Here is a 25,241-nt window from a genome sequence, read left to right as displayed (position 1 = left end):
GTAGCTACACGCTTACGATAATCTTAGGGCTAAGATCAACTTAAGTGCATAGGGTAGCTACGCGCTTACGGTAATCTTAGGGCTAAGATCAACTTAAGTGCATAGGGTAGCTACGCGCTTACGGTAATCTTAGGGCTAAGATCAACTTAAGTGCATAGGGTAGCTACGCGCTTACGATAATCTTAGGGCTAAGATCAACTTAAGTGCATAGGGTAGCTACACGCTTACGGTAATCTTAGGGCTAAGATCGCTTCGTGAAATGGGGACCTGGATTGTCTTAGGCTTAAAGCAAAATGTTAAATAATTCATATGTTAATTTTTCTTACCTGTGCATCTCCATAGTGGTGTATTTATGTATAGTCAAGTACGTCATCTCTGTATCTCCGTAGTGGTGTATTTATGTATAGTCAAGTACGTCATCTCTGTATCTTTGTAGTGATGTATTTAGGTATAGTAAAAAAAAAAAAAGTTTGTTTTGTTTAACAACTCCACTAGAGCACATTGATTAATTAATCGGTAGCTGGACGGGGCTGTAGAAATGGACCGGTTTACGCAGAGATCCGGATTACACAGAATCCGTTTAGACAGAGTCCACTGTATAGTCAAACACTTCATCTAATTCTCAGTGTATTTAGGTGTATAGTCAAATACTTCATCTAATTCTCAGTGTATTTAGGTGTATAGTCAAATACTTCATCTAATTCTCAGTGTATTTAGGTGTATAGTCAAACACTTCATCTAATTCTCAGTGTAGCAGTGTATTTAGGTGTATAGTCAAACACTTCATCTAATTCTCTTTGTAGCAGTGTATTTAGGTGTATAGTCAAACACTTCATCTAATTCTCAGTGTATTTAGGTGTATAGTCAAGTACTTCATCTAATTCTCAGTTTAGCAGTGTATTTAGGTGTATAGACAAATACTTCATCTAATTTTCTTTGTAGCAGTGTATTTAGGTGTATAGTCAAACACTTCACCTGAGGTTTTTTCTGACAGTCAAATGCTTTATCTTGGTTGTTTTGTTGTTGTTGGGGTTGTTTTGTTGTTGTTTTTGTTGGGGGTTTTTGGGGGGTTGAGGGTTTTTTTGTATAGTTGTGTATTGAAGTATAGTCAAATACTTCACCTGCTTGTGTGTGTGTGTGTGTCTGTGTGTGTGTGTCTGTGTGTGTGTGTGTGTGTGTGTGTGTGTGTGATGGCATATTTAGGTATATAATCAAATATACTTCACCTGGTTGTGTGTGTGTGTGTGTGTGTGTGTGTGTGTGTGTGTGTGTGTGTGTGTGTGTGTGTGTGTCTGTGTGTGTGTGTGTGTGTGTGTGTGTGTGTGTGTGTGTGTGTGTGTGTGTGTGTGTGTGTGTGTCTGTGTGTGTGTGTGTGTGTGTGTGTGTGTGTGTGTGTGTGTGTGTGTGTGTGTGTGTGTGTGTGTGTGTGTGTGTGTGTGTGTGTGTGTGTGTGTGTGTGTGTGTGTGTGTGTGTGTGTGTGTGTGTGTGTGTGTGTGTGTGTGTGTGTGTGTGTGTGTGTGTGTGTGTGTGTGTGTGTGTGTGTGTGTGTGTGTGTGTGTGTGTGTGTGTGTGTGTGTGTGTGTGTGTGTGTGTGTGTGTGTGTGTGTGTGTGTGTGTGTGTGTGTGTGTGTGTGTGTGTGTGTGTGTGTCTGTGTCTGTGTGTGTGTGTGTGTGTGTGTGTCTGTGTGTGTGTGTGTGTGTGTCTGTGTGTGTGTGTGTGTGTGTCTGTGTGTGTGTGTGTGTGTGTGTGTGTGTGTGTGTGTGTGTGTGTGTGTGTGTGTGTGTGTGTGTGTGTGTGTGTGTGTGTGTGTGTGTGTGTGTGTGTGTGTGTGTGATGGCATATTTAGGTATATAATCAAATATACTTCACCTGGTTGTGTGTGTGTGTGTGTGTGTGTGTGTGTGTGTGTGTGTGTCTGTGTGTGTGTGTGTGTGTCTGTGTCTGTGTGTGTGTGTGTGTGTGTGTGTGTGTGTGTGTGTGTGTGTGTGTGTGTGTGTGTGTGTGTGTGTGTGTGTGTGTGTGTGTGTGTGTGTGTGTGTGTGTGTGTGTGTGTGTGTGTGTGTGTGTGTGTGTGTGTGTGTGTGTGTGTGTGTGTGTGTGTGTGTGTGTGTGTGTGTGTGTGTGTGTGTGTGTGTGTGTGTGTGTGTGTGTGTGTGTGTGTGTGTGTGTGTGTGTGTGTGTGTGTGTGTGTGTGTGTGTCTGTGTGTGTGTGTCTGTGTGTGTGTGTGTGTGTGTGTGTGTGTGTGTGTGTGTGTGTGTGTGTGTGTGTGTGTGTGTGTGTGTGATGGCATATTTAGGTATATAATCAAATATACTTCACCTGGTTTTCTTTGTAGTTCAGTTGTCTATTGATGTATAGTCACAATGGGTAAGCTATCTAATAATGTTATGTTTATATATATATATATATAGGTTTTCCAGTTGGCTGCTTTAAGTAAAAACATCATACATACTTTACCCATACACTGCCTGTAATTCGGTAGTGTTAGTAAACCAGTCATTGGCCTCATTGTGCCAGTGTATGGACTCTTAAATTGAATGGATGAGTGAATAAATGAATCAATGCATGGATGTTTAAAATGCTCAAAGTCTGTAATCTGTGGCTTCAGTAAAAGGACATTGACACTGGAAAAAAATAAGAATTTTGAAAACGTCTGTTAAGAAAATCATAATATTTTGTTTTAATATATGTCTGACGTAAACCTGACATAAACATCAGTCAGGTAAACAGAAAAATCGATAAACCATCTTCCGCATGACAAAGGCTGCTAAAAATTCCACTGGGTGTGTAACTTGAGAGCATTATGATCTTTCTTTTGTCATTCAAGTAATAGGAGTCATACAGACATATATTTTTAACAAAACAAGAATAGTCATGTAGATACAAGCTTAAAAATATAGTAAATGAAAAGCTTGTCCCAAATTATATAGTGTAAGGTGTCTCTCTTTCTCCCCTCCCTCTGTCTCTGTCTCTCTCTCTCTCTCTCTCTCTCTCTCTCTCTCTCTCTCTCTCTCGTTCTATCTGTCTCTTTCCCTCCCTCTCTCTTTCTCCCTCTCTCTCTCTCTCCTCCCTCTTCCCTCCCTCTGTCCCTCTCTCTACCCTCCCTCTCTCTCTCTCTCTCTCTCTCTCTCTCTCTCTCTCTCTCCCTCTTTCCTCCCTACCCCCCTCTCTCTATCTTTCTGCCCCCCTCTCTCTGTCTGTCTCTTTCCTCCCTCCCTCCCCCTCTCTCTCCTCCCTCCCTCCCTCCCCCTCCCCCTCTCTCTATCTCTCTCTCTCTCTCTCTCTCTCTCTCTCTTTTTTCTTCACCTCCGACTATCTTTTCCCCTCCACCCCACTCAGAAAAAAGCCCATTTATGTTTTCTTATTTATCACCTGCATAGAGGTGGCTTTTCAGCAAGTGTACATTAACACATCTACACCAAGAGATAATAAGGTTGAGGTCTTTTCAGGTCCAACAATACTTGAAGTTTGTTATCAGGCGGTGATGTGTTACCTACTTAACTTATGTTGTTGGTGTGTGATATTACTGCTGGTATAAAACTGATAACCCTGTGTGTTGAACTGTGAGGTAAACAGAAGCCAGTGGCAGAGCAGTCACCTGAAGACTGAGTCTTTAGAATTGATAACCCTTGTGTGCTGAAATTAACTTGAACAAAAGCTGAGTTATTATTAGGAGTTATTGTCATATTGAGTTTGGTTTTATTGTTTTGTGGGGTTTGTTTTAGTATAGCAAGTTATATTTGTAAAGAACAGTGGGGTTTTTTAAGGTGTGTGTGTGTGTGTGTGTCTCTCTCTCTCTCTCTCTCTCTCTCTCTCTCTCTCTCTCTCTCTGTCTGTCTGTCTGTCTGTCTGTCTGTCTGTCTGTCTGTCTGTCTGTCTGTCTGTCTGTCTGTCTGTCTGTCTGTCTGTCTGTCTCTGTCTGTGTGTGTGTGTCTCTGTATCTCTCTGTGAGTTCAAAATTTCTGAAGATGGGATGGAAGGTAGATACATGTATTTGCCATAGATGTTGGCAAACTAGTTTAATTTAGATTTGGCTTTTGTTGTTACTGTTTTCAGGGGATAGTTAGTATAGTATATTATATTTGTAAACAATAGTGTTTCTTGTTTACAGCGTTTTGGTTTTTTGTTTTGTTTTATTTTGGGGGGGTTTTCTTTCCCCGAGTTAAAACATTTCTACAAGATGGTATAAGGTAGATATTTACCCATGGTGTTGACAGTTAGGTTGAGATGGCGTCACCTAGCAAGTGGTATCAATTAGCATGGCCAGATCTACAGCAAGCAGTTGAACCCAGCCAATTTCCACACTCTGGAGCCAGCCAGGTCAACTGAGGTCGGTCACGAATGTGCTGGTGATGTCATCGGCAACTTGGGCTTTTGTTGTTGGGAGGTAATTTCCTCCTGCTCTTCGGTGATCCTTTCATGCTCCCTTCCTGTTGGTGAAGACTTGTTCAGATCTCGCCGGTTGATGTGGTGGGAAAAACACGGTTGTTGGATTCATCATCACTGTTCTCGGTGACCCAGACTCTGTGTCTATTGAAGTCGGTGGTTCCATTACAGACCAGTTGTCTGTGTCGTCTGTGTCGTCTGTGATGGTTGATGGTGCTGAAGTAAATTGACATAGGTTTCTTGTTCCAGCCAGTGCACCGCGACTGGTATATCAAAGGCCGTGGTATGTGCTATCCTGTTTGTGGGATGGTGCATATATAAAACGGGTTTTCTTTCTAAGACTACATGTACATTGTATGTCAGAATTATCAAATGTTTGACATCAGTAGCCGATGATTAACAAATCAATGTGCACTAGTGGTGTCATTATAGAAAACTAGCTGATGATTAACATTGTAGCAAATTGCCAAATTGCTAATATTTTATGAGTTTCGGTCTAAACACTGTGTGTGTATTAAAAATCTGAAAGTCAGTGCTAGTTCTTACATGTACGTTTGTCACTTGATAGCCACAAAGCAAACACTCATTTTTAAGTGTGGACAGCACTAGGAAATGTTATTCAGCTAAGAGAAGTCGCCCACCCACCCATGTAAACATGTCTGTCAGTCAGTAGTTATTATTGTCAAATGATCTCAGCATACCAGGAAACAGGCTCTTTGATTTCAATTGTGCAATATCCGACATGCCAATCCACTGAACTATGTTGATCGGTGTAAGCCAACACCTACATGATGAGTAGATGTCTGTCAAAAGCGCATTGTTAACACTCATCTTTCAAGTTCTGGGGGCAGAATGTAGCCCCTGTATTGATCTCTGTCGGTGGCCCATTGGGCTGTTTCTTGTTAGCCAGTGCACCATGACTGGTATATCAAAGGTTGTAGTATGCACTATCGATCCTGTCTGTGGGATGGTGCATATAAAATATCCCTGGGAAAATGTAGCAGGTTTTCTATCTAAGGCTATGTCGAAATTACCAAGTGTTTGACATCCAATAGCCGATTATTAATAAATAAATGAATGTGCTCTAGTGGTGTCGTTAAACAAGACAAAGTTTAACTTGACCTGCCTTCCATTAATTAAGTGGATAGTACTCGGTCACATTGGGTGGGTGTTGTTTACGTTGTGTTGTTTACGTTGTGTTGTTTTATTGCTGTTGGAAGTTTTATGTTGATGTCAATCGGTCATTTGTTTCACCTATATTCATATACTGACGCCCATCAACAGATACACTTGTTTCACCTATATTCATATACTGACGCCCATCAACAGATACACTTGTTTCACCTATATTCATATACTGACGCCCATCAACAGATACACTTGTTTCACCTATATTCATATACTGACGCCCATCAGCAGATACACTTGTTTCACCTATATTCATATACTGACGCCCATCAACAGATACACTTGTTTAGGCATCAGTGCGATTCAGTCAGTCATTTGTTTCACCTATATTCATATACTGACGCCCATCAACAGATACGCTTGTTTAGGCATCACCTATATTCATATACTGACGCCCATCAACAGATACGCTTGTTTAGGCATCACCTATATTTATATACTGACGCCCATCAACAGATACACTTGTTTAGGCATCACTGCGATTCAGTCAGTCTGGGCAGGATGTAGCCCAGTGGTTAAGAGCTTGAAGCGCCGTCGGTCTAGGATCGACCCCCGTCGGTGGGCCTTTTGAGCTATTTCTTGTTACAGCCATTGCACCACAATTGGTATATCAAAGGCCGTGGTATGTGCTATCCTGTCTGTGGTAAAAATGTAGCGGGTTTTCTCTGATGACTACTCGTTAGAACTACCAACTGTCTGACATCCAATGGCCGATGAATAATTAATCAATGTGCTCTAGTAGTGTTGTTAAACAAAATAAACTTTATTCAGTCTGGGGCGGGACATACCTCAGTGGTAAAGCGTTTGCTTGATACACTGTCGGTCTAGGATCGATCCCCATTGATGGATCCATTGGGCTATTTCTCGTTCCAGCCAGTACTCCACGGTTGGAGTAACAAAGGCCATGGTATGTACTATCCTGTCTGTGGGATGGTGCATATAAAAGGTACCTTGCTGCTTATCGAAAAGAGTAGCCCATGAAGTGGCGACAGCGGGTTTCCTCAATATCTGCGTGGTCCTTAACCATATATCCTATGCCATATAATCATAAATAAAATGTGTTGAGTGCATCGTTAAATAAAACATTTCTTTCCTTTCATTCAGTCCGGACAGGCGTACGTATAACGTCGCACTCACACCCATTCCACTTTTAGAAGCCCAACCTTTATTAGAACTCCTGGGGCTACGTCTAATTTATTCTTCTTCCGTGAACACCTACCACTGAAAAGCCTTGATTTGTGCATATTTTATAAAGTGTGGGAGTTTTATTGAGTTGTTTGTTGAGGAAACTTTCCAGTAAGCCAGGGTGTGTCAGTATACCGTGATCATCGACCGTGATCATTGAACGTCGAACATCTGCTGTTCTCATGGGTTGAGTGATTTTTTTTAGATTGATAGAAATAGCAATATTATGACATTAATATGACATTAATAGAGCGGTTCGCGCCTACGGCATTTCACAAATATTCCATCAATGTGTACAAGGTTGATAGACTAAATACCTCTTGGATCAGGTTCTTAACCTTTACTGTCAATTGGAACACTGAACTAAATCTTGAATAAGAACACAAAAGGAGTAAATATAAACATTTAGTAATAGGCAGTAAAATAAACAACGATAAACAATATTCAAATTAAGTGATTACTTAAGAAAAGTAGACCAGTGAAAAAATGTGGTTTTTTTTGTAAAATGTATTAACCTGTTCTTTATTCATGGAGATCGCCTATAGCATGTTGTATAACTTGTTCCTAATCCATTCGGGGTTTTTTTGAAAACAATAAAATAAGTTTCAAGTTAAAACAAGGTATTAACATTAACTTACGAATGCATTAACAAAATTTATTTATTTTTAAATCTGTTTTTAAAAAATTAATGTAAGTAATAAAAATTAGATACTGTTATATTGTATTATTTTCATTTGGGCCATTTTGTCTTGCCATCCATCCATCAGTCCACTGATCTGTCCATCAAAACATCGATCTATCCATTGAAACATCAATTTAGTGATGGCATCTGTTCATATAACTGTCAGTCCATCCATCCATGCGTACAGTGAAAAACAATCCACACTATAACTATTTATTAGGCCATCCATTCATTTATCCATCCATTATACAGTAAAACTATTCATCCAAGCTAACTTTACTGTTTTGTGTTTTTCAGGACCTCGTGAAGAGCCACCTGATGTTCGCGGTGCGGGAGGAGGTGGAGGTCCTGAAGGAGCAGATCAAGGAGCTAATGGAGCGGATCACTCAGTTGGAGTATGAGAACGGGATCCTGCGCGCGGCCGCCACGCCCGAGACCCTCGCCAAACTGGCCCAGCCCCGCTCACAGCTGCCCCCCTCCACCTCCTAACATTACTGGTGATGAAGAAATATCACCATGTTTCATTCATAGTTATACCCTCGCCCTCCCCGAGCACGCAGCACTTGGTCCGCTGACACCTGCAATGATGACCAGGCAGAACAAGAGAGAAAGAAAGAAAGAGAGAGAAATACAAAAATCTGTTTTCAAGACATCTGCTCTGCTAGGACTATTCTGTGGTCCAGTCAGTAGTCTAAGAATCCAGCCAGTGGTGGATTTGGAAGATCCAGTCGAGTTGTCGCTGGTGCATGTTGCTGTGCTTGGTCACTTTAATCAAATGAAAGACAAACTCTTTGATTGGTCAGGGATCAGATATATTCGCTTCTGATTGGTCAGGGATCAGACATATTCGCTTCTGATTGGTCAGGGATCAGACATATTTGCTTCTGATTGGTCAGGGATCAGACATATTCGCTTCCGATTGGTCAGGGATCAGACATATTCGCTTCTGATTGGTCAGGGATCGGATAAACTAGCTCCAGATAGGTCAGTGATCAGGCAAACTTCCGTCTGATTGGTCAGGAATCTGATAAAATTCTCTTCTAATTGGATGGGGATCAGACAGTCTTTTCTTTTTGATCATGGATTGAAGAAACTTTTATTGTTTGGATGGGAATGACAATCTGTTTTCGTAGGATGACAAAACGTGCTAATGTATGATAGTTGTACCTATTTGGCAAGACATTCAAAAACATGACAATACATCTTATGAACTGATCCAACACAAGCTTAGTTGCTTTATTGCCATTTAGGTCACAATATTCTTTTGCACTGTCATATTTGTGTGATCGAAATATGCAAATGATCCCATAGATACCAGAATATTTCAACTTTTTTTTCTTTTTTTCTTTTTTTTTTATTTGAAGGGGGGAGGCGGAGGGCTTGTTTGTACTTTTTAACATACACATGTATTTAATCTCACCTACTTGCTTGATCAACAGCCAGACTAGGAAGAGCTGAACTAGATTTAGTCTTCCTGTCTTGATTCCGATTCCAGGAAGATCCTTACACTAACCCAGACAGTTTCAAGTAGAAATGTCAGTATTCACTGAAACGTTCAGTCCAAGTTCACTTACAAACTATACTGTACAATGCTCGGAAATGGTCGACGGCAAAGCGCTTTGTTTGCCTAAAATATACTCCTATTATGACTATATGTACCGGGTTGTTCTTTGTGTTTAAATGAAGGAGGCTGCTCATTTTAAGTAGCTGACTGTGCAAGCACCGTCTTAAAACCTGGGCATGTGCTTATAAAAGTTTCAGAGAGTTCAGTCTCTATCTGTAATGACATCACGCGCATAGAATTTGTTTGGCGTTATCATGGTATTAGCGTCTCAGACTCTTGTTAGATACTCGAGTCTTGATTTTATTTTTATAAGCACCAGGCCTGATATATACTCAAAAAAAAAAGGGCATTATTATCATAAATCGTCATACAGTATTTGGTTGCTAAGGTAACAGTGTTGAATGGGAACGGAAATGTGATGCCACTTGTGTAAAGCATGCTCAACATGTCCTTTTCCCCATCAGTGTGATCCTCTTGCTATGCATCGTATGGAAGTCGAGATGATATTCGGCTACAGTTTTTAGTTTCCATCGCTGCGAAAGTATTTGCCATTTTCTAGCGTTGTACAGTGTAGAAAATAAAAGTGTTGGGATGTTCCTATGTAGTCGATAGTTTTGCCTGTCTGCCTGTGATAAATGTTTTATTGTTATGTGGTGCTCAAGTGAAATAGGAGTTATCTTTAATAGTATATATTGGATTGGTGTATATATGTGTGTACATACCTGTAGATATATATTCAAAGAAACAAATCCTTGTTGGAAAAAACATGTATATTTGTGAATAATTACTACAACTCATCTTCACTAGTAGGTATTGTTTTGAACTTCTTCTAAGTTAATCATTAATTTTAAAAATTGAAATGTCATATTTTAAGCATGTGAAGAAAAAACTGGTTACCAATATTGTTGACAAACCAAAAATATATGTGCATGTATATACTGCAGTAGTGAAGATGCTGTTTGCTAAATTGCCAATTAGATTGAAAGTTAATCTGACAACTATATTTTATAAAGAAGTTGCCACAAAAGATTAATGTGAATGCGACCACCTTATCTGTTTTCTTGAGTCTTACAAATGATCAAGAAAAATCAAATTTATGTAATCATCACAGTTTTTCAAATAGGTAATTTCTCTCCTTTTTTTTTCTTTGTTTCTTTTGTGGGAGTGATGTGGGGTGGGATTTAAGCTTTAATTCTGTGAATTGTCAAAAAAATGTTGGATGTTTGTATTAATTTTTACATTTCATTGGAATGAGTTAGTGATGTTTTTATGAATGGGTGGTACAGAAAGTTTTTTTTTCTTTCTTTTTTTCTTTTTTCTTTTTTTTTATCTGGGTAAATATATGACGATGCATATTCATTTCAATGAAGGAGCTGATTGGCCACATTGGCCGTATTTGGGATGCAGTGTAATAAAGATATATTATCTTTGGATTATTCAGTGCTAGGGCAGATTTGGGGGGAGGAGTGTGTGTGTTGGATCATCATTTAAAAAATCCATAATTTAATAAAAGAGTCCATAATTTTAGCAATGGACCATATTTTCTTGTCAGTACCATAATATGTTTTGTGTTCTTTAAATCATGTTAATACCAAAAACAATTCATTTTTTATGAACTCTTGGCAAAGAAACTATTAATGTTATTTTGAAGTTAACTTGTACCAAATTTGCTAAAAAAAAAATAAAAATGGATTCACCATGTTTGAAAATCAATTGGAACCAAAGCTGATTAAGTAAGGCATACAGCAATCAGTGGAAGGTGATGGTTGAAAATTGGATTCTTTCAAGTTACTTGTGGTCTAGTATGCTGCCAGCCACCAAAAATAAATTTTTGTTATGATTCTCACAATACACATTGACCAGTATACCTTTGGCAGGCTACTTTGATCATTGGTAAGTTTTTAGGGCCAGAACTGTTGTGTTGAGAAGGTCTACTCAAGCACTGATCATGTCTTGGACAATGTTTGATCAGTTTGGTGTTCTTCGTGGTAGCTATAACCACTAGACTACATGTGTTCTGTGTGCTCACTGCTTTTAATGCAGAGTTTTAATTTACCACAATATATTGTCAGCAGTTTGGTATATTTTATATGAAAATGTGCCGCAAACTTTTATCAAATGAAGACAAAACATTTCAAAGTCTATCCAATAATTATGTAACTTTAATTTTGTTTTAATCTACTGGTAACATTTCTTAATTTCTACCCCTGTATTGAAAGCGAAGACCTCGGGATAACCAGGGTTGCTTTATAGCATTCTAAACTAGATGAGAAATACATGGCCTGGATCTATTGCATTGTATTCCAGTGGTGTAGGAACACAAATCACATCTAGTCGAGAACCCTACTGAGAACGTGCGTTAGACAGGGAGAGTGTTTCCAGCTGTATGTGATTTAGGTTTTAGTTGTAAATATTGTACATAGACGGAATACATCACTGTGTGCATAATTGACAAGCTTACACTTGCTGATCCAGCATCGGCAGGGACTTTCATCAATTAGTAGGGCTGCTACAAATGAAACCCAGTGTCCTAGGAATTAGATTCGTTAGTCGGTCAGCTATCTGCAGCCTTTGTACTTTATTTCTAGGTCAGGACTGTGCTGTAAAAACATGTTTATCAAACAGTTTTATCGTTATGCAGGTTTTATCTTCTTATTTTGTTAAACTGATTTAGGGCAGCATAAACCAAGATAAAAAATAACACTGTCATGTTACTTTATTTTATTATTTTAATTTCTTTTTTTTTTTTTCTTTTTTTTAAATTAAATAAATGGAATGTCAACATTTCCAGCTAGCACTTCAATTTTTTTCATTCTATTTTGAATTTGGGATTATGAAATTTAAACTAATTGCATTTTTATTTAACTCATTTCATGATGCAATTTTTAAAAAATATATAAATCATTGTAATGTCTGTGTTTAATGGGGGTGATTTCAGTTAAACTAGTAATCATACAAATTAAAGGATATTTTTTTGTCTGGAGAGAATAAAGAATAGAATCAGAATTGATGACTGGTTGGCAGAGTTTAAAATGATAGGTTAGAAACATTGGCCTTTTCAAACAGGTGGTAGTATGGCCACATGGGACAAATGCCCAAGTAGATTTTGTTAGCCTACTAAAAGATGGGAATCCCTGCCTGCTAGGACGAAGTGTGTGTCATGTATTTGCTTTGTATATACGTCATCTTAAGCCTGTGATCATTGTTTTTAACATCTTTAATAGGGAGGGAAATAATGTTACATGTATTATGCACTTTTAGAGTTGTACAAAACTAACAACATAGAAATGTATTGATGTGATGAGTAAAATGACTCGTACAGTATTTTTTCCTTCTTCTGCACTTCATTTATATAATAAGTAATAAAAGAATTTATATAATAAGTAATAAAAGAATCCACATTTCATTGGTCATAATTTATATAATTAGTAATAAAATAATCCACATTTCATTGGTCGTAATTTATATAATTAGTAATAAAAGAATCCACATTTCATTGGTCATAAGTTATACAATTAGTAATAAAATAATCCACATTTCATTGGTCAGCTAGTACACAACATTTCATTGGTCAGCTAGTACACAATGTTTCATGTGTTTTAATGATCATGTCGTACATAACTTTTCATTACTTGGTGGGAGAGACATTTTAAACTTCGAGAAGAAAAAACATTTAAATAAGAGGCAAACAGTCTTAATTTTAAAAAGTGTCATCTTTAAATACTTTATTTCACACAAATACATGTACATCCCAATATTTATACTGTTTCAACAAAAATCATTGGTTAGCTTTTTGTTAAAGATTGATGCTAAAAAGCAAATGATTGGTGAATTTATGTTTTAGTTGAGTAAATTTAACATGTAAATTGTTGGCTAATTGTGTTACCTCATTTATCATTAATTACTTACATGCTTTCCCTGGTCACACTATCCACACAGACAATCAGTGAAACGGGTGGAAACTTACTAGTTGGACACTTAAGGCGAGTTGACGTTGTAGTTAAAGCACAGTAAATACTGTTGGTAGAAAAGTGTGATAAAACCATTCATAGTCCTATCACAAGCAGAGAGATAGCATGCCTAACATACTAACAAAATCTGGCCGGTTTTATTTTAACTTCCATACAAGAAACCTGGGCCTCTGTTTACAAAGCTTTTACGGTCCAGACTCCCATCTCTTATGGCGTAACATGCATACAGTTTGTATGGCCTTGTTATGACATTGGTGTCACAGACTCAATCTCTTATGACGTCCCATGCATACAGTTTGTATGGCCTTGTTATGACATTGGTGTCACAGACTCAATCTCTTATGACGTACCATGCATACAATTTGTATGGCCTTGTTATGACATTGGTGTCACAGACTCTATCAAGAGTCTCGAGTCTAGACTCTAAAAGTTTTATAAGCACCAGGCCAGGAATGCTTAGAAGATTATCAGGTACCGGCCTCGGTGGCGCAGTGGTTAAGCCATCAGACTACAGGCTGGTAGGTACAGGGTTCGCAGCCCGGTACCGGCTCCAAGCCAGAGCAAGTTCTTAATGGCTCATTGGGTAGGTGCCACTACACTGTCTTCTCTTCCACTAACCAACTAACAACTAACCCACTGTCCTGGACAGACAGCCCAGATAGCTGAGGTGTGTGCCCAGGACAGCATGCTTGAACCTTAATTGGATATAAGCACGAAAATAAGTTGAAATGAAATGAAATGATTATCAGGTTACTAGTGGTAAGAATTAGCCAGATTAAATCCTAGTTTCGTGTTTGAAACCCATCAGTGCTTTGACATTGGTGCTGTTAAAGGAATTGAGTGTAGTTGGCACAGTGTACTTCATAATGTGATAGAGCAGAGCTCTGCAATGGAATATTTGTTTATTGCAACCAATTTCATCTCCTAGCTGCTAATAGAAAAAGGTGATAGATTTTCTCAAAAAAACAACATTTATCATAGTTTGATACTCATTAGCGATGTATTTTTCATGCTGGGATGTCCTTAAACATTCATTCATTCATTCTCAAAATGTAAAAAAAAAAAAAAAAAAAAAATTCAGAATTCTAAAAGTTTGGATGTGCAATAGCCGATGATTAATCAATGTTCTAATTGTGTCCTTAAAATGAAATTGTATCCATTCTTTTATTTTGTTTTCTTTATTTTATTTTTGTTTAATTTCTTCCCAAGGAGTCTTTTTTTTTCTTCCTGTTTGTTTAACTTTGAAAATTTGTTTCAAGAAATCAATAGTGGAAATATTATATGGGCATTATTTACAAATGGATCCTCTCAGCACAAATTTGACATACGGTATATATATGTATGTTAGTCTAGCTGGAAAGTCGTTTTACAGTCTACTCCAGTCATTGTCTATAATAAAGAGTTGTTTTATGTGATGTATGTCTTACAGATCTAGTTAGAACATCAACATCATCACACACCCATTCAGTCTATGCATTGTTTGTGCAGATACTAATCTTGTGAAGCCCACAGGATTGTCCGTGTTATGATTATGATATTGATTATATAGTCTGATATAATTTTAAAAAGTAAATAAAGTACATCATTTTTGAAAGACATCAATCACTTAGTACGTCATGGATGCTTATTACTAAATTCAAGTCCATAAATGAGTGATGTTTTTGTGATTTTTTTGTTGTTGTTGTGATTTTTAAAATAATTTGTTTTCAATGGGATAATGTATGAATGTTAATGTGGTTATTAATTATTCTATAAGTGTGCATAGCTTATATGGTAGACTTATCCTGTGGTAGTATTCGTTGGTTTATATAATCAATTACATTAATATTTGATACACTCAAATTTTGTAGGGGTGGCGTAAATAAAAGCAATATTTTTTTTTAAATCATTCGGTTTGACAAAATTTGGTATATAAGCTATTGAAATGTGGTCATTCTGTTACAAGCTCATTAAACATCTAAAAGTCGTTATAAAATGTGCAGAATTTCAGTGGAATGTTCATATCTTTGTATCAATATATACAAATGTAAAGGTTGCTGTGATGGTTGAGTTTTTCCTGTGTGAACAATGTATACATTCCAGAGTCAGAACATTTGTAAAATTTAAAGCAAGTGTGGAATGAAAAGCAATTTCATTAACTTTCAAAGATATTAATTTACCCACAAACAGTTAGAATTTTAACCATTCTCAGTGTGATGTTTTTAATGTTAACAGATGAAGAGAAGTATATATTTTTGTAGGTGATTAAAGAAAATAATAATATTAATTGCTTCAGCTAAGCATCGAGTCGGTGTTTGCGTGATTGTGCTATAACCTGTAGTCAAAACTGAAATGCTGTAATATTTTGGCAGATATGTTGAGTGGAGAAGGTACAAATTTACGACAACGTGTGTACATAAGTTTGTGAGATTTTATGTTTGTTACATATGCTTTGAGTCATTTGCGAATTAAATAAAATCAGAGATGTTTAAGCAAACTGATGTCTGTTTTAATTTTCACCATGTTACAAACAATTCATGAGTTCAGGCGGGGCGGATCAAACCACCTCGGTGAATTCATTCAACTGATTGGGTTTTTTTCTTCTTGTTCCAACCAGTGCATCATAACTGGTCAAAGATAATGGATCCTGTCTGTGGGAAAGTGCATATAAAAGATCCCTTGCTGCATTAGTAAAATGTTGTGGGTTTCCTCTGATGACTACAAGTCAGAATTACCAAATGTTTGACATCCAATAACCAATGATGTTAAACAAAAGAATCTATAACTTTTAACTTTTGAGTTCAGGTTGTCAAGTCTTGACCGGTCTACGTGGAAGTGTGTCGGATGTAGCCCTGTGGTAAAGCACTCACCTGATGTGCGGTCAGTCAAGGATGGGTCTATTGGGCAATTTCTCATTCCAGCCAGTACACCAAGACTGGTATATCAACGGCCGTGGTATGTGTTATCCTGTCTGGAATTATGTATATAAAAGATCTCTTGCTACTAATGGAAAAATGTTGCAGGTTTCCTCTCAAATACTGTATGTCAAAATTATTAATGTTTTAACATCCAATAGCTGATGATTAATAAGTCAATGTGCTCTAGTGGTGTTGTTAAACAAAACAAACACAAAAACTAACTGGCTGTGGGAAAGTGCATATTAAAAGATTTGTGACTCATAGTCATTGTTATTGTCATCATTAACGTGATATGGGTAAAAAAAATAATTCTTTAACAACAACACTAGAGCACATTGATTTATTAATCATTGACTATTGGATGTCGATTATTTGGTAATTCTGACATATAGTGACAAGTCTTAGAGAGGAAACCCACTTCAGAAACATTAATACGAACCAGTGAAATTTCGTCTCTAGATCACCATTTAAAAAACAACGGATGTGAGAGCTATGTGGAAACGGAAATGCGCTTTTCCATTTCGTCTTAAAACAACAACATGATGTTCAATACTTTTGACCACACATTGGCAGTTCCAGGGTTTACAAACAACAATTTTCCTTCAGGGACCCTTGAGCGGCCCCTGGACCCCGGCCGCAGTAAAGTATTTTTGTTCCAGCCCCTCTCACATCCCTGCAATAAATAGAAAAACCCAGCTGATTTTCATAGCATTAAGTAATTGTGTCTATTGGACTAGTATTTCTCATTGCATCCAGTACTTCACAATTGGTGTAACAAAGGTTGTGGTATGTACTATCCTGTCTGTGGGATGATGCATATAAAAATCTCTTGCTCCTAATTGAAAAGAGTAAGCTACTGCATGGCTGCAGTGAGATTCCTGTCTCATCCGTGTAGTTCTTAGCCATATGTCCAACACCATATTATACGGGTGTGGGACGTAGCCCAGTACTAAAGCGCTTGCTCGATGTGAGTTGGTTTGGAATCAATCCCCGTTGGTGGGTCCATTGGGCTATTTCTCATTCCAGCCAGTGTACTACGACTGGTATATCAAAGGCTGTGGTATGTGATATCCGGTCTATGGGATGGTTCATATAAAAGATCCCATGCTACTAATGAAAAACATGTAGCGGGTTTCCTCTCTGAGACTATATGTCAAAATTACCAAATGTTTGACATCCAATGTGATGTGCGGTCGGTTTGGGGGTCGATCCCCGTTGATGTACCCATTGGGCTATTTCTCGTTCCAGTGAGTGCACTACGACTGGTATGTCGAAGGTCGTGGTATGTGCTATCCTGTCTGTGGGATGGTGCATATAAAAGATCCCATGCTACTAATGGAAATTTTTTTATGGGTTTCCTTTCTGAGACTATATTATGTCCAAATTATCAAAAGTTTGACAAACAATAGTCGATTAATAAATCAATGTGCTCTAGTGGTGTCATTAAACAAAACAAACTTGAATATTGTATAACTAATTAAAATTGTTGACAGCACTGTTAAATAAAACATTCCTTCCTTCCTTAACAGCACTAAACAAATCAACATTCAGAATGGTTGCTCGCAACAGAAGGTTATCTGGACTTGAAAAGGCGTTGGTTTATGTCCGGTCTGTTGGCAGAGTGGTAAAGCAGCTTTTACAACAGTGGTAGATGGTTGTCACAGAATACCTCTGTACAGCTGAAATACTACAGAAAAATAACTGCTGGTAAGAGTGACTCGTTGAACTGTGTTAATACTAGTGTTGAGAAGTGACAATATGACTCCATGATCTGTGTTAATACTAGTGTTGAGAAGTGACAATATGACTCCATGATCTGTGTTAATACTAGTGTTGAGAAGTGACAATATGACTCCATGATCTGTGTCAATACTAGTGTTGAGAGGTGACAACATGACTCCTTGATCTGTGTCAATACTAGTGTTGAGAAGTGACAACATGACTCCTTGATCTGTGTCAATACTAGTGTTGAGAAGTGACCATATGACTCCTTGATCTGTGTCAATACTAGTGTTGAGAAGTGACAATATGACTCCTTGATCTGTGTAATACTAGTGTTGAGAAGTGACGATATGACTCCATGATCTGTGTCAATACTAGTGTTGAGAAGTGACAATATGACTCCATGATCTGTGTCAATACTAGTGTTGAGAAGTGACAATATGACTCCTTGATCTGTGTCAGTACTAGTGTTGAGAAGTGACAATATGACTCCTTAATCTGTGTCAATACTAGTGTTGAGAAGTGACAATATGACTCCTTGATCTATGTAATACTAGTGTTGAGAAGTGACAATATGACTCCATGATCTGTGTCAATACTAGTGTTGAGAAGTGACAATATGACTCCTTGATCTGTGTCAAATGTTGAAGTGACCCTCGACTCCTCGATCTGTGTCTATACAAATGTTGAGAGTGACCCTCGACTCCACGATCTGTGTCTATACAAATGTTGAGAGTGACCCTCGACTCCTCGATCTGTGTCTATACAAATGTTGAGAGTGACCCTCGACTCCACGATCTGTGTCTATACAAATGTTGAGAGTGACCCTCGACTCCTCGATCTGTGTCTATACATATGTTGAGAGTGATCCTCGACTCCTTGAACTGTGTCCATATTAGTGCTGAGAAATGACACCAACTGCTAAACTAACACTTCTAATGATATATGAATTGAATACACTGTATGTTCAGTGATGGACGCGGCAGTGGATGGAGTAATTTACGTTGATAACACAGGAATTACTTGTTGATGATATAGTAGTTACGGTAGTACTTGACGACGTAGTAGTTACTTGACAACGTAGCAGTTACTTGACGACGTAGTAGTTACTTGACAACGTAGCAGTTACTTGATGACGTAACAGTTACTTGATGACGTAGTAGTTACTTGATGACGTAGTAGTTACTTGACAACGTAGTAGTTACTTGACGACGTAGCAGTTACTTGACGACGTAGCAGTTACTTGATGACGTAGTAGTTACTTGACGACGTAGCAGTTACTTGAGGACGTAACAGTTACTTGACGACGTAGCAGTTACTTGATGACGTAGTAGTTACTCGAGGACGTAGTAGTTACTCGAGGACGTAGTAGTTACTTGACGACGTAGCAGTTACTCGAGGACGTAGTAGTTACTCGAGGACGTAGTAGTTACTCGAGGACGTAGTAGTTACTCGAGGACGTAGTAGTTACTTGAGGACGTAACAGTTACTTGAGGACGTAACAGTTACTTGAGGACGTAGTAGTTACTTGAGGACGTAGTAGTTACTTGATGACGTAGTAGTTACTTGAGGACGTAACAGTTACTTGAGGACGTAGTAGTTACTTGAGGACGTAGCAGTTACTTGACGACGTAGTAGTTACTTGAGGACGTAGCAGTTACTTGAGGACGTAACAGTTACTTGATGACGTAGTAGTTACTTGAGGACGTAGCAGTTACTTGAGGACGTAGCAGTTACTTGAGGACGTAGCAGTTACTTGAGGACGTAGTAGTTACTTGATGATGTAGTAGTTACTTGACGACGTAGCAGTTACTTGAGGACGTAGTAGTTACTCGAGGACGTAGTAGTTACTCGAGGACGTAGTAGTTACTTGAGGACGTAGTAGTTACTTGAGGACGTAACAGTTACTTGACGACGTAGTAGTTACTTGAGGACGTAACAGTTACTTGATGACGTAGTAGTTACTTGACGACGTAGTAGTTACTTGAGGACGTAACAGTTACTTGACGACGTAGTAGTTACTTGAGGACGTAGTAGTTACTTGAGGACGTAGCAGTTACTTGAGGACGTAGTAGTTACTTGACGACGTAACAGTTACTTGAGGACGTAGTAGTTACTTGAAGACGTAACAGTTACTTGAGGACGTAGTAGTTACTTGAGGACGTAACAGTTACTTGACGACGTAGTAGTTACTTGAGGACGTAGTAGTTACTTGACGACGTAGTAGTTACTTGAGGACGTAACAGTTACTTGACGACGTAGTAGTTACTTGAGGACGTAACAGTTACTTGATGACGTAGTAGTTACTTGACGACGTAGTAGTTACTTGAGGACGTAACAGTTACTTGACGACGTAGTAGTTACTTGAGGACGTAGTAGTTACTTGAGGACGTAGCAGTTACTTGAGGACGTAGTAGTTACTTGACGACGTAACAGTTACTTGAGGACGTAGTAGTTACTTGAAGACGTAACAGTTACTTGAGGACGTAGTAGTTACTTGAGGACGTAACAGTTACTTGACGACGTAGTAGTTACTTGAGGACGTAGTAGTTACTTGACGACGTAGTAGTTACTTGAGGACGTAACAGTTACTTGAGGACGTAGTAGTTACTTGAGGACGTAACAGTTACTTGATGACGTAGTAGTTACTTGACGACGTAGTAGTTACTTGAGGACGTAACAGTTACTTGACGACGTAGTAGTTACTTGAGGACGTAGTAGTTACTTGAGGACGTAGCAGTTACTTGAGGACGTAATAGTTACTTGACGACGTAACAGTTACTTGAGGACGTAGTAGTTACTTGAGGACGTAACAGTTACTTGGGGACGTAGTAGTTACTTGAGGACGTAACAGTTACTTGACGACGTAGTAGTTACTTGAGGACGTAGTAGTTACTTGACGACGTAGTAGTTACTTGAGGACGTAACAGTTACTTGAGGACGTAGTAGTTACTTGAGGACGTAACAGTTACTTGACGACGTAGTAGTTACTTGAGGACGTAGTAGTTACTTGACGACGTAGTAGTTACTTGAGGACGTAACAGTTACTTGACGACGTAGTAGTTACTTGAGGACGTAACAGTTACTTGACGACGTAGTAGTTACTTGAGGACGTAACAGTTACTTGAGGACGTAGTAGTTACTTGAGGACGTAACAGTTACTTGACGACGTAGTAGTTACTTGAGGACGTAACAGTTACTTGAGGACGTAGTAGTTACTTGAGGACGTAGCAGTTACTTGAGGACGTAACAGTTACTTGATGACGTAACAGTTACTTGATGACGTAACAGTTACTTGAGGACGTAACAGTTACTTGAGGACGTAGCAGTTACTTGAGGACGTAGTAGTTACTTGAGGACGTAACAGTTACTTGAGGACGTAGCAGTTACTTGAGGACGTAGCAGTTACTTGAGGACGTAGCAGTTACTTGAGGACGTAGTAGTTACTTGAGGACGTAACAGTTACTTGAGGACGTAGTAGTTACTTGAGGACGTAGTAGTTACTCGAGGACGTAGTAGTTACTCGAGGACGTAGCAGTTACTTGAGGACGTAGCAGTTACTTGAGGACGTAACAGTTACTCGAGGACGTAGCAGTTACTCGAGGACGTAGCAGTTACGTAGCAGTTACTTGAGGACGTAACAGTTACTTGAGGACGTAGTAGTTACTTGACGACGTAGTAGTTACTTGAGGACGTAGTAGTTACTTGAGGACGTAGCAGTTACTTGACGACGTAGTAGTTACTTGAGGACGTAGTAGTTACTTGAGGACGTAACAGTTACTTGATGACGTAGTAGTTACTTGACGACGTAGTAGTTACTTGAGGACGTAGCAGTTACTTGAGGACGTAGCAGTTACTTGACGACGTAACAGTTACTTGAGGACGTAGTAGTTACTTGACGACGTAGTAGTTACTTGATGACGTAACGACACCCCAGCACACAAAAATATACATCGGCTATTAGGTGTCAGAAAATATTATTTATATAATCATGTAAAACCCAATCTGATTAAAATTAGCTCTACTGGGTCTAGCCAGTAGATCTAACAGCATTGCGTGAACTTTCATGTTCAGGTGACATTTCATCTATAAATAATTTAAATATCGACCAATATCACTTCGCCTTTTATAGCGTTATTCGGGAGCATACAAATTCTAAAAATATCGGGCGAGACTATTTATGCAATAGGCGAACTTGTTGGTCTATTTCAACATTGAAAAAAACAGGGGGAAAAGTGCAGTAATAAACTTTGGATTGTATACTAGTATAAACAGATTTTATGGCTATACCATCACGGTTTATTTTTTCGTCTTCGTAATTTACCCGAATTATTTCGTATACCCTCGGCATAATCCCGAATGTTTTCAAATTCTTTTCAAATCACTGGCATGATTTTGCAAGTAAGGTTTTGATTGGTCGAATGAAAGGTCAACTGGACATGAGCGCCAACGGGCTGCTGTTAGATCCACATGTAATAGTGGGGCTAATTTTAATTAGATTGGTAAAACCACAGCGTAAAGAGCTGTGGGGAAAAGTATAATACAATACAAATATCAAAGTTAGTATATTTTAAAACCTTTTATAAAATTCAAAGTGTTTTAAAAACTTAAACATTAATTTTGGGTGCAATTTAAAAGATTCCATAACATTTCTGTTGCTAAATATATCATTTCTCGTAGGATGTAGATTATTGTACTCTACCAAAATATGGCGCACAGTGTACGCTGACAGTGTTCACACTGAGGAGGAGGGTTCTGCTTTAAAAAATGAATGCGTTAAATATGTATGCACGGCACAAGACTACTTCATCCGTCCTGTACCGCCTGTAGGAAGACTGCCACTCTCCCAGAACTGGCTTGACAGAATGAAGCTAACAAATGCTGAAGTATGTGCCCAAGATCAGAGAGCTCGAACCTGAGTTGGATACAAACACGAAAACGCCAGCACATCAAGGGAATTCATTAATTTTCATTCATTTCAACTTATTTTCGTGCTTATAGCCAATTAAGGTTCAAGCACGGTGTCCTGGGCACACACACCTCAGCTATCTGGGCTGTCTGTCCAGGACAGTGGGTTAGTTGTTAGTTGGTTAGTGGTTAGTGAGAGAGAAGAGGGTATAGTAACCTTACCCAATGAGCCCTTTAGAGCTCGCTCCGAGTTGGAGTCGTTACTGGGCTGCGAACCTCCTGTACCTCCCAGTCTGTAGATCGATGGTTTAACAACGACGCCGCTGAGGCTGGTATCATGGGGAACGTTTACTTTTGAACAAAAATGATGACCACGAATAGCCAGCCGTGCGTTAATCTGCTAATTATCTGTATAAACAGCAGCTCGTTTCTATAAATCGGCATCCAGGGCTCTGTTTGTCGAGCAGTCTCTTTATATTCATTAAATGCCACAGAATGGAGACCACAACCCCAAGATAAGATAAAATATATGACAGACTAACCAGCGGTCCGACGTTAATCACCATTATGAAATGACAGCCCCATCAAAGACTCTGGGAATACTTTCCAACCTAGCCAGCTAGATCAAATGGATGGGGAAGGATCATAAACATGTCATTGGTGTGAGTACAAATTGGTTCGGGCAAATCGATGCAAGGAACTTCTTTACAAATTAAACTGTAGTTTCTGCTGGCAGTGAGGGGCGGAACGTAGCCCAGTGTGGTAAAAGCGCTAGAGATTATCCTGAATTTACAACAGAATAGACTAGAACAGAATAGAATAGAATAGAATAGAATAGAATAGATCCTGAATTTACAACCATTGTAATATATTTTCAAATACTAAATCCTTTCTAACAACTAAATTAAGTTGTATCCTGAATACAATTTATTGGTCAGTTCTTGTATATCGAATTGGCCGGGACGTAGTCCAGTGGTAAAGCGCTTGCTTGATGTGCGGTCACAGTTTGGGATCGGTCCCCGTCAGTGGGCTCAATGGGCTATTTCTCGCTCAAGCCAGCGCACCATGACTGGTACACCAAAGGCTGTGGTATGTGTTATCCTATCTGTGGGATGGTGCATATAAAAGATCCCTTGCTGCTAATCGGAAAGAGTAGCCCATGAAGTGACGACAGCAGGTTTCCTCTCTCAATATCTGTGTGGTCCTTAACCATATGTCTGACGCCATATAATCGTAAATAAAATGTGTTGAGTGCGTCATTAAATAAAACATTTCCTTCCTTCTTTCTTTCCTTTCTAACAACTAAATTAATAGAATTTATTGATCAGTTCTTGTATATCGAATGGGGCTGGACGTAGTCCAGTGGTAAAGCGCTCGCTTAATGCGCGGTCGGTCTAGGATCAATCCCCGTCGGTGGGACCATTAGGCTATTTCTCGTCCCAGCCAGTGCACTTTGATATATCAAAGTCCGTGGTATGTGCTATTCTGACTGTGGAGTGGTGCATATAAAAGATCCCTCGCTACTAATGGAAAAATCTGGCGGGTTTCCTCTCTAAGACTAAATGTTAAAATTACTAAATGTTTGACATCCAATAGCCAATGATTAATAAATCAATGTGTTCTAGTGGTGTCGTTAAACAAAACAAACTTTTGGAAAAAAATTTCTAAAATGTGTTTAATTGTAATAGCTTGAATGATATCCTCCAGCTCTGCCTTGTTTATATGTGTATAGTTCATGGGTTTGTGTAGGAAAAATGGGCCCCATATACAATTTTGGGTATACTCTTTCAAACTTTGAGATATGATGTTATACCATCATGGAGCAACAAAACCAATATTAAAAATTTCTCAAAACACCCGCCATATTTAATTTCCAACATTTGTTTTTGAATACACTGATGGTCTGTAATTAAAGGGACATTCCTGAGTTTGCTGCATTGTAAGATGTTTCCGACTAATAAAATATTTCTACGATTAAACTTACATATTAAATATATTTTCTTGTTTAGAATATCAGTGTCTGTATGTTCAATGTGTTTTCGGTCGTCTTAATATTTGTAAGAAGCCCAAACTGGATTTTGTCTTCAAATAATTTCGTACGTACGAAAAAAAAAAACTATTTTAGGAAATAAAATGAAATTTAACCTAGTACAAATATTAGAACGATCAGAAACACGTTTAATATACAGTCACTAATATTTTATGCAGAAAAATATATTGGATATGTAATTACAATCGTTAAAAAGTCTCTGTTAGTCGATAACATCTTAAAAATTGCAGCAAACTCAGGAATGTCCCTTTAACATTCAGATATTTCAAAGAGTAAGTCCAAAATTTCCGAAAGCTGAGTAGTGTCTTAAATAGAAAGATTATTCTGAATTTGATGTCACGGATCTTTGTTATGACCATCTTCAAAGTGACTTGTATGTTAGTGATCACTACAAACACTGTTGAGAGAAAAAAAAACGATACCCCATCTGAAACTCAGAAGTAGCCAGTTTCGAATAGGTTTGTCTTTTTTATTATCTTTTTTGTTTTGTTTATATTTTCTTTCTTTTTAAAATAATTTTTAAAACCGATTTTGGAAATTATGTGTATTTTAAACTTAGTAACTGGCGACAGTTCATTCGTTTAAAAGCTTAAAAACTGACTGTTTGAAACACTTTTTCGAAACGTCCCACTGCCCCCCCCCCCCCCACCCCCCCCCCACACACACAACCACCATCCATCCAATT

At 38.4% G+C, this 25,241-nt stretch overlaps 1 protein-coding gene and 1 long non-coding RNA gene across 2 annotated transcripts in view; one reads left to right on the top strand and one right to left on the bottom strand.

Annotated features, from left to right (window-relative positions):
* Window positions 1-15,450, top strand: part of LOC121375797 (TSC22 domain family protein 1-like) — a 106,293-nt gene extending 90,843 nt beyond the window's left edge. Inside the window, exon 3 of the mRNA XM_041503452.1 lies at window positions 7,742-15,450. Coding sequence (XP_041359386.1) covers window positions 7,742-7,933 — 192 coding nt within the window. The 3' untranslated portion in view covers window positions 7,934-15,450. The remainder of the gene's footprint in view (window positions 1-7,741) is intronic.
* LOC121375805 lies at window positions 1,716-3,006 on the bottom strand. Its single transcript, XR_005958356.1, has 2 exons — window positions 2,323-3,006; window positions 1,716-1,871 (listed from the first exon to the last, which is right to left on the bottom strand). It is a non-coding gene; the product is annotated as an uncharacterized LOC121375805 (long non-coding RNA).
* Window positions 15,451-25,241: the final 9,791 nt, after the last annotated feature.

This window comes from Gigantopelta aegis, chromosome 1 (assembly GCF_016097555.1).
Source record: "Gigantopelta aegis isolate Gae_Host chromosome 1, Gae_host_genome, whole genome shotgun sequence".
In the NCBI taxonomy this organism is placed as follows: Eukaryota; Metazoa; Mollusca; class Gastropoda; order Neomphalida; family Peltospiridae; genus Gigantopelta; species Gigantopelta aegis.
The sequence above is the reverse complement of the archived record's forward strand: the minus strand, read 5'-3'. Positions and strand labels throughout refer to the sequence as shown.